Source organism: Spermophilus citellus (assembly GCF_964194105.1).
Source record: "Spermophilus citellus genome assembly, chromosome: 17".
NCBI classification, from domain to species: Eukaryota; Metazoa; Chordata; class Mammalia; order Rodentia; family Sciuridae; genus Spermophilus; species Spermophilus citellus.
In genome coordinates, this window is record NC_138199.1 from 5,340,256 (window position 1) to 5,354,210 (window position 13,955).

The 13,955-nt window shown below is 45.3% G+C and overlaps 1 protein-coding gene across 1 annotated transcript in view; it reads left to right on the top strand.

Moving 5' to 3' along the window:
• The first annotated feature begins 5,169 nt into the window (after positions 1-5,169).
• ADORA2B (adenosine A2b receptor) overlaps positions 5,170-13,955 on the top strand; it is a 33,150-nt gene continuing 24,364 nt past the window's right edge. The window contains exon 1 of the mRNA XM_081270157.1: positions 5,170-5,641. Coding sequence (XP_081126283.1) covers positions 5,307-5,641 — 335 coding nt within the window. The 5' untranslated portion in view covers positions 5,170-5,306. The remainder of the gene's footprint in view (positions 5,642-13,955) is intronic.

Below are 13,955 nucleotides of genomic sequence, written 5' to 3' on the forward strand. Positions count from 1 at the left end.
TTGTCTTTCACCATTGAATGTGCTATTAGCTGTGAGTTTTCATAGATGGCCTTTATTGGGTTAATGATGTTTCCTTCTATTTCTATTTTGTTGATTTTTTAAAATATAAAATGATGTTAGACTTCTGTTAAATACTTTTTTCTGTATATGTTGGATCATCTTCTGATTTCTGTCTTTTATTCTATTAAAAAGTGTATTACATGGATTTCTTTTTGTATGTTGAACACACTTTGCATTCCTGAGATAAATCCCATTTGGTCATGGTGTGTAGTGCTTGCTCTATGTTGCTGAATTCATTTGAAAATGTTTGCATGTATATTGACAAATATCCATATTCATAAAGAATCTTGGTCTGTAGTTTTCTTGTTATGTCTTTGTCTGGTTTGGGCATCAGAATAATATTTACCTCATCGATTAGGTGATAAGTATTCTTTCCCTTTCTCCTTTTTTGGAAGAGTTTGTGAAAAGTTTCTATTAATTCTTCTTTAATCCTTTGGTAGAATTCACCTGTGAAGCCTTCTGGGCACATCTTTTTTTTTTCCTGGAAAGTTATTTTTTTTTAATATTAACACAATCTCTTAGTATAAAAAGTTTTTTTCATACTTTATATTTCTTCTTGAGTTCGTTTTGGCAATGTGTATCTTTATGGTAAATAAAGAATTATTTACCATAAGTACAAGAATTATACAATAAAAACTATAAACATCATTGAAAGAAATTAAAGGACATCTAGATAATTATCTTTTGTCCATTTCATGTAGATTATTTAAGCTGTTGGCATGGAATTTTATACTATTATTAGTACAGTATAGTATTATTAGTGTAGAATGAATACTTCTTAATGTGCTTCTATATTTATCATATAATTTGGCCTTTATTTTAGCCTTTATTCCCAGCCCACATTTGAGGAAATAGAGGTATAATTATGTGTTCACTAATTTGTGAACATTGTTCATGGGCCCTAAGAAAGTCAGTGCAAAAGGAATAGAAGACAAAGTATTTTCATTGGAGAACTCAAAATTGACCAGTCGTGGACAACCAGAAAAATGAAAAGTTGTGCTGCAATGGAAATGCCTTCTGCTGTCATATAGAGCTGATTAAAAATAATTAATTAATTAATTTAAAGACTCGACAAAGGTTGGAACATTGTGGGTGTATACAGGTGGAGTCTACCTTGACTTGTATTCTCCACTTTGTCCATCTTTAAGGCGCAGAGCTGCATTTGGAGTCTTGGCAGGACTGATCCTGCATAAGTTCACTGACCGGAGGTGAAGAAGTCTCCAAGAATGGGCTTTGCCTGCGGAAAAACAGTGTTCATTCCACTGTTTTTGGAATGAACCAGTAATAAAGGCTCAACTGTCAGAGGGAAGTAGAAAGTTGAGATATAGTAACTTGTTCTGGAAGCCTGTGTTGATTTCCAGAAATACTTGAGAAATGTCACACAGCCACTGAAGGCCGATGTGCATGGTCCTCCGTTCCTCTTTATTTATAGAGCCTCAAGTTTATTCAGATGGTGACATATTTGGGCAAGTAGGCCCTTTCCTGTTCCCTATGGAATAAACCACATTTGGTCTAAATCAGGCACAATCAATTCCTATCCCTGGACTCATGATTGTTTTAGGGTAGTACATGATCTATGACTTTGCTCCTTCTGCTTTGAATGAGATTGGATTAGCAAATGATCCTTGCAGCTGTGGCAGTCTTTTCGTGAAAGCTATTATTATTCAGAGCAGAAAGACTGAGCCTGAGTCTTTTATGACATTTCAGCATGTTGGACCTACTCTGGATCATCTGGATGTCACCTGAATTCTGCTCTGACAGTTGAGGCAAGATGAGACAGGGATGGGAAATAGGAAGATAGGTGCTAGCACTCTGCAAGAGGTCCAAAGAAGTTTACAAAACATACCCTTCTTTCACTTTTACCAAAGACCCACTTTGGGGTTGGGGTTGTAGCTCAGTTGGTAGAGTGCTCACCTAGCATGTGTGAGGCACTGGGTTCGATACTTAGCACCACATAAAAACAAATAAATAAAATAAAGGTATTATGTCTGTCTACAACTAAATATATATATACACAATTTGGTCTAGGGCTCTAGTATCAAGTTCTCTAAATGTTCCATCACTGCAATAGTTTTCAAGGAGTCTGAAACCTACAGGTGAGTCAGATGGTAGATAGCTCCTCCTGCTCCGTTTAACTTGCCACTTGTGAAGTAGGTATCATTACCCTTACCTTATGCATAAGAAATGGTGGCTCAGAAAGATGAAATTTTCTTGTCTAAGGCCAATAGCAAAGCTGGGAACCAAACCTAAGTTCTTTGCTGCAGAGATCTGGGCTCCGTGGCACCCAAGTGGCTTTCAAATCTAACCCCCATGACTCCCCGTGTTTCCTGAACAATAATTTTCTATTACCATCCCTGCCACTCCCATGGACTCCGTGAGCCTAGTTCAAATCCTACTATGAGTTCTAGACTCAGATTTGATGGAGTCAGGAAAACTCATTTCCCATAAACCTTGAGGAGAAGGGAAGGCAGTTGCCTGAATCAAAGGGTGTACTAGATCGGGGCTGGGTGGGGAGGAGACAGGAGAGAAGCTGTGCTGGTGGGTGACACTGATGGCATGGAACTCAGTGGACCGCAATACAGAAAGAGACAAGACACAGCCCTGCACTAAGAGACTCTTCCTACTCCACAGATTCTGGGAAGATTTCCTGAAGAAGGTTGGGCTCTAGAAAGGGGAAGTGGGAATTTTAGGCATAGAAAAATGCTGGAGCTGAGCCCAAGGCCTGAAAGCTACAGGGTGTGTAGAAACCACCCACAGCAACCAGCTGGCCTCTATCCAGCGCCTCCTCTCCCTTTGCCAAACCTCTGTTTGCTCCTGCCGGATCATGTTCGGGTCATCGTGCCTTGCCCAGAGACCTCCTGGAGCCGGCATCCCAGCACCTCCAGCAGCAGACATCCATCCTACCGGCAAAAGCCTTCCCTGGCCAGGCCTCCTTTTTTCTGCTCTTCTGGCCATGGCTGTCCCTGAGAAAGCCCCTTTCCCTACCTTTGCCCCACATGGCTCTCCACCCCATACCTGCCCACTGCCACCATTTAGTACTAGTCCACTACTAAATCTTACCCACTCTGCAAAAGCCATTGCCTTAGGAAACACTTCCCTTCCCCACCCTCCAAGGAAGTGCCCTTAGACAAGTTACCCAATCTCTCTGACGTTCAGTTTATCATTTGTGTGGCAGAGTTGGTGTCAAGTGCTACGGGAACTTGGAAGGTGCAGCAGGTGCTGTCCTAACTCAGGTGGCCAGGGCATGCAATGTGTATTTACAAATTGCATATTTAGCCAGTTGCGGTGGTGCACACCTGTAATCACAGCAGCTCAGGAGGCTGAGACAGGAGGATTGCACAGGAGGATTGAGGAGTCAAAGCCAGCTGCAGCAAAAGCAAGGTGCTAAGCAACTCAGTGAGACTCTTTCTCTAAATGAAATACAAAATAGGGTTGGGGATGTGGGGCACTGGTCGAGTGCCCCGAGTTCAATCCTTAGTATGGAAAAAAAATGCACGTTTAAAATATAAAAGTGCATAAGAATTCTTTAAAAATTGTGGGTTTTTTTAAATTATAGAAGGAAAATAGGAAAAAAATCCCTAAAATAATCTAGAACAGTTACTGTGAGTGCTCAGAGATGTTGTTGTGTTTGTCATTACCTGAGTAGATATTACTATTAATGCCTGGTGGTGTTCGTGTGTGGTGGGGCAGATTGGTCATTATTAATGCAGCTACACTGATATATAATTTGTTTACCATGTAATGCATCCATATAAAGAGTACATTTTAGAACTGTACAGCTATTCTGTACCCTTTTTCACCCCTATGCTTTGTTTTTCTGCTTAACATTATTTTCCAGTCATCTATTCCTGTTGCCAGACAATCTCCTTAACCATTCTGCTTGGTGACTGATGGCAGTGGCTTTTGTTCTAGAAGAATGGTGTTTGTGAGGACTGTAGAAGCAGATGGAGCAGAGAAGACCTGGGCAGAGAGAGGGCGGGATGGGGGAATAGGTGGGGAGGTCACCGCTACTATGGGAGTGGAGAGGAGCAAGGGTCCGCGATACTGCTAGTCATCTGGAGGTGGAGGAGAGTGACAGCTAGGGCGTCCGCACACTTCTTGGGGTGGGTGAGAGTGGCAGAGCTAATTACTGAAATCCAGAATGAAGCGGCAGCACAGGTTTGGGGGAGGGTTGAAAAGGAGCCTGGTGGATTTGGACTGTTAGATCTGGGAGCACCAGGCTGTCCTGGCGAGTCCTTCAGTGGGCATATCTGGCACTCAAGGGCTGATAGGGTTCCAGGTGAGAGGTTTGGGAGTTAAAGGTGTAAGGGTCAAGTGGAAGGTGGGAGCTGATCCAGGTTGATCCAGGGTGTGAAGGCTAAAAAGAGGGCTCAGGGAACACTAGCATTTTAGGGAGGTGACAAGGAAGCAGAGGACACGAGCATGTCATAAAGTGGAAGGCAGAGAGGGGAGCTGTCCCAGCAGTGTTCAGAGCAGCGCAGGAAAGGAGCGGGGAGGGCGGAAAAGTGCGCGAGCGGCTGAGACTGGCGCTGCGGAGGTGGGTGGAGGGGCACCAGTACCCCCAGAGGGTTCCTTGCAGCCAGATGCTGTGGCCCGACGGTGCAGTTCAGGTGTGAACGAGTGGCCCCAATAGGTCCCACATGCAAGGCATCTCTTCCAGTTTGTAGGGAGAGCTCTGCCTACCCAGGGCCTTGTGCAGGTTCGGTGGGGGAGTGCCCAAAGGCTTCAGGACCTCACTGCCAGGCGGTGGAATGGCTCTAGGGGTGTCCTTTCTGCAGCGATCTCCCCAGGCGGGAGTCCTGGGGCAGAGCGCGGTGCCAACCCCAGGAATCGCCTGGACTCCCGCGCTGCACCACCCAGGCTGGAAGGCGGTAAGGCTGCTCGGGACACTGATGCCGACCTGAAGGAAAGTTGGAGAACTCTTTTTTGTTAGATACCCGTCACTACAAGCGCGCAGCTGGTTGCCGTCGGGGAGCGGCTTGGCACTGGGCGCGAAGTAGGGATGGGGCGAGGAGGTGGTGCTATGTCCGGGAATCCGAGACGGGCGCGCAGTCTGGCCAATAGTAGCCTCCGCCTGCCCGAAGTCCCGTCCCCTGTGCCCCGGACTTGAGAGCACGAGCTAGGCGGCTCAGACGCGGCCAGTGGAGGCGCGGTCTGGCGCTCCGGCCGTGCCCGGCGGGGCTCACGCGGCTGTCCCCCGCGCGGCAGGGCCCGGTAGGCGACTCCCGGGGCCGGCTGGCCCGGCCATGCCGCTGGAGACTCTGGACGCGCTATATGTGGCGCTGGAACTCGCCATCGCCGCGCTGTCGGTGGCGGGCAACGTGCTGGTGTGCGCGGCGGTGGGCACGTCTAGCTCGCTGCAGACTCCCACCAACTACTTTCTGGTGTCCCTGGCGGCAGCCGATGTGGCCGTAGGACTGTTCGCCATCCCCTTTGCCATCACCATCAGCCTGGGCTTCTGCACTGACTTCCACAGCTGCCTCTTTCTCGCCTGCTTTGTGCTTGTGCTCACTCAAAGCTCTATCTTCAGCCTCCTGGCCGTGGCCATCGACAGGTATCTGGCCATCCGCGTCCCGCTCAGGTGAGGCGCGTGGGCGTCTTTCGATCCCGGGGCCCCGTCAGATCCTCTCAGGGGGTTGCAGTCTCCAGGACCTAGGGCCACCCTTCAGGTGCCCCAGATTGGCCTGATTGGGGACGCTCGGGACGCTCGAAACGCTTTTTCCTAGCTTGGAGGAGACCCGTCATCCTCTGGGACACGTGCGCCCGGGCTGCTCTGCGAGACCCTCTCGGTGCAGCAGAGAAAGACCTTGGCAGTGTCTGCGCCGCCCAGGCGTCCCGTATGCGCGCGCCCCTCAAAGGAAACTTGTGTAGGTACAACTGTAGGGGTTCCGGAAGTGCGGCACCCGGCGAGACACCCCCGCGGGTGCGTGGAAACCCGGGCGCAGGAGGTTTGGTGATGGCAACTCCACCCTTGCGGTTAAAGCTGTTTCCTCCCGACCCTACTCGCTGCTGCTGTGTTCGCGAGAGCAGATGCACAGAGCAGGGCATCGGGTTCAGAGCAGCGGCCAGATGTGGCCCCCTGAGTGCTGGGGGGGGAGGTGGTCAGGGAGGTTTCCTCCAAGGGTGAGGCCACTGAACGCTAGCAGTTCGCCCTGTCGGAATGGACGCTACTCACGGCTGAGTTTCAGAATGTGTCTGCTGCCAACTAAAGTGGCCAGGGGCAGATCCAAGCACAAGGTGCCTGGTAACTTTGGGGAACACTGTGGACACTTGTCCCTGCATGTTAAAGGATGGTTTAAATTACTTCCATATGCTTTAAAAAAAGAGTTACAGTGCTTGCTGGTTCACCAAGCGAGCAGCCTTAGAGTCTCCATTGCGGTTGGGTAACCTCCTTTTTACCCTGCGCTTCTGAGAAGCGCTTCCAGGGTTTCAGAAAACTTCAGGAATATATAGTTGTCCACACTTTCTCTGAATATGCTTAAATCAACTCCTCCTGTTTCAAGAGAAAATGTAGGATTTTGGGGAGTGGATTCCCAGTTGTAGCTGATGAATTCAACGTCGAAGGTTTGTTAAAAGTATTTCGTCTTCTGTAGCTGGGCCCCTTTGGCATGAGGTGAACTTGGGATCTTTTTAGATTGGGAGCGTGGCCAGGGAAACTAAGTTATAAGAGTAGGAAGGGAAGGGAAGGAACACATTTATTGAGTGCCAGCTATGTGCCAGGCAGTTTATATTAAATGTCTAGCCTTTAATCCTTTAAGTAATTCTAGAGGATAGATACTGCCACCCGCATCTTTGAAGATGAAGGGGATGGTGGTTCAGGAAAAATTAGGGTCTTGCTCAGGATGGTGCAGAGGGAATGAGTGTCAGAGTCAGGACTTGAACTCAGAACTGGCATTGTGTTCCATCAGGCTGTCTTGCAGGGCTGTGTGTGGCATCAGTGTTTGAGAAACAAGGAATTTATTCTATTTCTGGAGGGGGATTCTGCCTGTAGTAAAATGGTAGTTGTAGAAGAGAGATGTCTGTGGGAATTGAGCAGGAGAATACTCCCAGAAACCTTTTTAGTAGACATAAATGTTGAGCCTGGTCCCTGTGGGTTGTGTCTGGGTCCCAAAGGGAACAGGAACCTCCTGCTTGGCCAGGCTGTGAGCCTGATGTGCACATCTGGGCTGTTCCATGGGCTGCTGTCCTTGATATCTGAACAGGAGGCTGTTTGCATTCTATCAGGTGTGACAGAGCCCAGCACTCGGGTGGCACAGTATTCTCTTCTCTCTTAGGAGCCTCTTTGTTCTTACGGTTACTTGATGGCATACATCAGGGCAGTCACACACCCCCATCTGAGAGAAGCTCCTTAAGTTTGCCCTAGGTAGAGACCACGAAGCTCTGCAGGGAGTTGCTACCACAATCTTTTGTGCCACGTGGATGCAGCAGGAAGTTCCCCAACAGTTTAAATCTGTTAGTTCTTGTCCTCTTTTGTGCTGGGTGGGGTCTTGAAAAGAAGGGGTGTGGGTGTCTTAAGGGGAAAGGCATGAGTGATTCAGGTCCCTGACTTCTGCTTTGCTAAGGGCTGGAGGATGAGAGGAGATGGAGAGATTGAGGAATGCTGAGTGGGGTCTCTAAGAAGGCTCACTCCTGGCCTGCCCACAGAGATCAGAGATCTGAAAGAGGTGTCCAAAACCCTGGCCTCCACCTTGGGTTAAGAGGTATACCTGGATCCTCATACTTGCCCAAGCCCTCCTGAGAGCTGGAGCTTGAGACAGGCCCTCTGTCCTCAGCTGTTTCAGTGGTCCAGAGCACAGTTCCCTGTTAGCAGGTTAAAAATACAGATTATACTGAATCAAGCACATGTGCCTATAGTTCCAGCTGCTTGAGAGGCTGAGTCAGGAGGATCACTGGAGGCCAAGAGTTGGAGACCACCCTGAGCGACATAGTGAGACCTGGGATCAGTACAGATTATGGGGCCTGGTGGGGCCCCTACTGAATAAGAATCTCTGTGATGGGTGTATGTGACATTCTGGGATTGATATTTAACCAGAGTTATAGTTATAGTTTCACTGAGGTTTGAGAACCCTTCTAGAGTTGGAGGGCTTGAGGCTCCTTTTTGTTTAACCAACACAGGCTGGATTCTGGGACACCTCAATTTTTGACTTGCCTTTGGGGACCTCCTTGGGGTCATGGAGCTGCAGGTGGAAGTTATGTCAGAAGAGTCCTGTTTGGGAGAAAGTGTCTTCTCTAGGACACTAAGCAGTTAGAAGGGTGAGGCCCAGGGAGGAAGGGCCAAAGTTGTCGGCACACCTCTTCCTTGGGCAGAAACAGTTCTGGGACTTGTCCTTGGGTCACTGGCTCCAGTCCTGGGACTTGTCTGTAGGTCACTGACCCCATGGATCCATGGGCTTGGAAGGGATCTGTGCTGTAAGGTTGTGGGTACAAGGTCCCTACTTGCTACCTGGAAGCCACGATGTTTACTAACATGAAAGAGAGGACAGTGCAGGAGGAAAAGAGCCCAGAGGTGATGCTGGACACAAAAATGACCCCTTTGGCCTGGCTTGTGAACAAGGAATGTCTGACAGGGCTGGGGTTGTGGCTCCGTGGTAGAGCACTTGCCTAGCATGTGTGCGACATTGGGTTTGATTGTCAGCACCGCATATAAATAAATGAATAAAATAAAAAGGTCCATCAACAGGCCAGGCGTGGTGGCTCACGCCTGTAATCCCAGCGGCTTGGGAGGCTGAGACACGGGGATTGCAGGTTCAAAGCCAGCCTCAGCAAAGGTGAGGCACTAAGCAACTCAGTGGACCCTGTCTCTAAATAAAATACAAAATAGGGCTGGGGATGGGGCTCAGTGGCTGAGTGCCCCTGAGTTCAATCCCTGGTACCCCCAAAAAAATTTTTAAAAAAGGTCCATTAACAACTAAAAATATATTTTTTTTAAAAAAAGGAGGGGCTGGGGCTGTAGCTCAATGGTAGAGAGTTTGCCTCACAGGTATGAGGCTCTGGGTTTGATCCTCAGCACCACATAAAAATAAATAAATAAAAGATATTGTGTCCATCTAAATATATATAACAATATATATATTAAAAGTTTATCTTGAGACGGGGAAGGAAGCGGTACAGTCCCATCCCCCACAAGGGACACTCCACTAAGGCAATCAGCGGCCACCATCTTGGAGAGCTGAAGTATCCACCGCCACTCTCTGACAGACTGCAACAACAAAACAGGTGTGTGTCACGCAGCTCAGCCCCCATACATAGGGGGATTTCGCATAAAATCTCTCCTAGACTTTCCTGGGGAGGGAGTTTCAGAGTGAGCCTGCATAAAGACTAAGGGGAAACTAGAGACACCTGACCTTCAACCCCCCCTCCCATCAGCAGCCAAAACAAAACCTGTCTAGCCAGCGCTGGGGGAGGGGCAAGCAGAAAAAATCAAAACCATAGAGTGCCGGGGATCCCAAAAGCCAACTGTGTGACCCCGGAGATCCAGGCTGTCTGATTCACGCGGCCTGCCCCGCGGCTACAGAAGGTGTGGCGCTGCAGAGAAGGGATTAACTAGTAAGCAGGGAGATAAGTGGCTGCGACACAGTGGAATCCCGCCAGCCAAGCCCGCACTGACCCCCGGGCTGAGTGTGGGATTTCAGAGGGGGAAGGAAGCGGTACAGTTCTATCCCCCACAAGGGAAACAAAACAATAGAGTGCCGGGGTTCCCAATAGCCACCCTCCACACCCAACAAACGGCAGGCCCAGAATACAGTTTGAACTGCCGAGAACCATCACTCAGGGGAAATCTGGTCTAGCAGGAGAAACCAAGACTAGCAGGAGAAACCAGGGGACTAGAGGCAAGGCCCTCGCAACTGGGCGGCTGTAAACTGCAGGCCCGCCGGCAACAGTTCACCCACTGCCCGCGTAACTGGGCGGTAGGAGAACACCCGCCCGCTGGCGACTGATCACCTGCCTGCGGCCTGTGATACTGGGCGGCTGGAGACCGCCCGCCTGCCGCGACCGGGAGCTGAAACCAAACAGAGACAGTCCAGTCACACCCCCCCATTAGGACACCCCGGCAAGGAGACGGGGGCCCGTCATAGCAGAGTAGTGTCGTCACTGGAGCTCGGACGTCGGAATTCCTTCCCAGCGGAATCCACGTTAGCAGGCATAGTTTAACAACACAAAGGAGAGACATCAGAGTAATACAGAAACAAAACAAATCTATAGAAGAGAGCAGAAACACGACAATCAAATAGAGCTGGAAAGTAACGTGGACAACATGAGAAAACAAGGGAAAAAAGGATTACAAACAATGCAAGACAACTCAATTCTACAGGAGGACATAGAAACATCAGAAACAGGGATAGGGAAAGAACTCAAGGCATACCTAACTCGAATGGAAAGGAATATTAGAGAAGACATGAGACAGCAAGTCCAAGAAATAAAAGTATATTTTGAAAATGAATTAAACAAACAAATTCAAATGGCAAAGAACGAGCTCTACCAGGAGATAGAGATCTTAAAAAAAATCAAACAATAATCCTAGAATTGCAGGAAACTATAAATCAAATTAAAAACTCAAACGAGAATATTACAAATAGACTTGATCAAGTAGAAGTCAGAACATCAGATAATGAAGACAAGGTTTATCAACTTGAAAAGAATATAGTCAACACAGAAAAGATGCTTAAATCCCACGAGCAATCTATTCAAGAGATATGGGATGTCATAAAAAAACCAAATTTGAGAGTCATAGGGATAGAAGAAGGCACAGAGATTCAAACCAAAGGAATGGACAGCATATTAAATGAAATAATTCTAGAAAACTTCCCAGAGATGAAAGATGGAATGGATTGCCAAATCCTGGAAGCCTACAGGACCCCAAACATTCAAAACCATAATAGACCAACTCCAAGACATATAATTATGAAGATAGCCAACGTACAGAACAAGGAGAGAATATTAAAAGCTACGAGAGAAAGGAGGCAGATTATATTCAGGTGTAAACCAATTAGGTTAACGACCGATTTCTTATCACAGACTTTGAAAGCGAGAAGATCCTGGAACAATGTATTTCAAACGCTGAAAAATAATGGATTCCAACCAAGAATACTGTATCCAGCAAAATTGAGCTTCAAATTTGACAATGAAATTAAAATCTTTCACGATAAACAAAAGCTAAAAGAATTCGCAGCAAGAAAACCAGCTCTGCAAAGCATTTTGAGCAAAACACTACAAGAAGAGGAATTGAAAAATAGTGTCCAAAACTAACAGCAGGAGGTATCTCAGTAAAGGGGGAGGAAAGTAACCAAAAAGTAAAACTAGCCAAACTAAAATAAATAAATAAAGAAGCATGACTGGAAGTACAAATCATATCTCAATTGTAACGTTAAATGTTAATGGCCTAAACTCACCAATCAAGAGACATAGGCTAGTAACCTGGTTAAAAAAAACAAATCCAACAATATGCTGCCTTCAGGAGACTCATATGATAGGAAAAGACATACACAGGCTGAAGGTAAAAGGTTGGGAAAAATCATACCACTCACATGGCCCTCGGAAGCAAGCAGGAGTGGCCATACTCATATCGAATAAAATCAACTTCAAACCTAAGTTAATCAAGAAGGATAAAGAAGGACACTATATACTGTTAAAAGGAACCATCCACCAACAAGACATAACAATCATCAATTTGTATGCACCCAACAATGGAGCTGCAACGTTCATAAAACAAACTCTCCTCAAGTTCAAGAGTCAAATAGACCACAACACAATAATTATGGGTGACTTCAACACACCGCTCTTGCCATTAGACAGATCCTCTAGACAAAAACTGAATAAAGAAACTATAGAACTCAACAGCACAATCAATAACCTAGACTTAACCGACATATATAGAATATATCAACCATCATCAAGTGGATACATATTCTTCTCAGCAGCACATGGATCCTACTCAAAGATAGACCATATATTATGCCATAAGGCAACTCTTAGTAAATATAAAGGCGTGGAGATAATACCATGCACCATATATGATCATAATGGAATGAAATTGGAAATCAATGATAAATGAAGGAAGGAAAAATCCTACATCACATGGAAAATGAACAATATGTTATTGAATGATCAATGGGTTATAGAAGACATAAAGGAGGAGATGAAAAAATTCTTAGAGTCAAATGATAATACAGACACAACATACCGGAATCTATGGGACACAATGAAAGCAGTTTTAAGAGGGAAATTCATTTCTTGGAGTTCTTACCTCAAAAAAAGAAAAAACCAACAAATAAATGAACTCACACAACACCTCAAAAACCTAGAAAAGGAAGAGCAAAACAACAGCAAATGTAGTAGAAGACAAGAAATAATTAAAATTAGAGCAGAAATCAACGAAATTGAAACAAAAGAAACCATTGAAAAAATTGATAAACTAAAAGTTGGTTCTTTGAAAAAATAAATAAGATAGACAAGCCCTTAGCCATGCTAACGAAAAGAAGAAGAGAGAGAACTCAAATTACTAACATACGGGATGAAAAAAGCAATATCAAAACAGACACTACAGAAATACAGAAGATAATTAGAAAGTATTTTGAAACCCTATATTCCAATAAAATAGAAGATAGTGAAGATATCGATAAATTTCTTAAGGCATATGATTTGCCCAGATTGAGACAGGAAGACACACACAATTTAAACAGACCAATAACAAAGGAAGAAATAGAAGAAGCCATCAAAAGACTACCAACCAAGAAAAGCCCAGGACCGGATGGGTATACAGCGGAGTTCTACAAAACCTTCAAAGAAGAATTAATACCAATACTTTTCAAGCTATTTCAAGAAATAGAAAAAGAAGGAGCTCTTCCAAATTCATTCTATGAGGCCAACATCACTTTGATCCCAAAACCAGACAAAGACACTTCAAAGAAAGAAAACTACAGACTAATATCTCTAATGAACTTGGATGCAAAAATTCTCAATAAAATTCTGGCAAATCGAATACAAAAACATATCAGAAAACTTGTGCACCATGATCAAGTAGGATTCATTCCTGGGATGCAAGGCTGGTTCAATATACGGAAATCAATAAATGCTATTCACCACATCAATAGACTTAAAGACAAGAACCATATGATCATCTCGATGGATGCAGAAAAAGCATTTGACAAAGTACAGCATCCCTTTATGTTCAAAACACTAGAAAAACTAGGGATAACAGGAACTTACCTCAACATTGTAAAAGCTATATATGCTAAACCTCAGGCTAGCATCATCCTAAACGGAGAAAAACTGAAGGCATTCCCTCTAAAATCTGGAACAAGACAGGGATGCCCTCTATCACCACTTCTATTCAATTTAGTTCTCGAAGTACTAGCCAGAGCAATTAGATAGACAAAAGAAATTAAAGGCATAAAAATAGGAAAAGAAGAAATTAAATTATCGCTATTTGCGGATGACATGATAATGTACTTAACAGACCCAAAAGAGTCTACAAAGAAGCTGCTAGAGTTAATAAATGAATTCAGCAAAGTGGCAGGTTATAAAATCAACACGCATAAATCAAAGGCATTCCTGTATATCAGCAACAAAACCTCTGAAATGGAAATAAGGAAAACCACTCCATTCACAATATCCTCAAAGAAAATAAGATACTTGGGAATCAACCTAACAAAAGAGGTGAAAGATTTATACAATGAAAACTACAGAACCCTAAAGAGAGAGATAGAAGAAGATCTCAGAAGATGGAAAAATGTACCCTGTTCATGGATAGGCAGAACTAACATCATCAAAATGGTGATATTACCCAAAGTTCTCTACAGGTTTAATGCGATGCCAATCAAAATCCCAACAGCATTTCTTGTAGAAATAGACAAAGCAATCATGAAATTCATATGGAAAAACAAAAGACCCAGAAT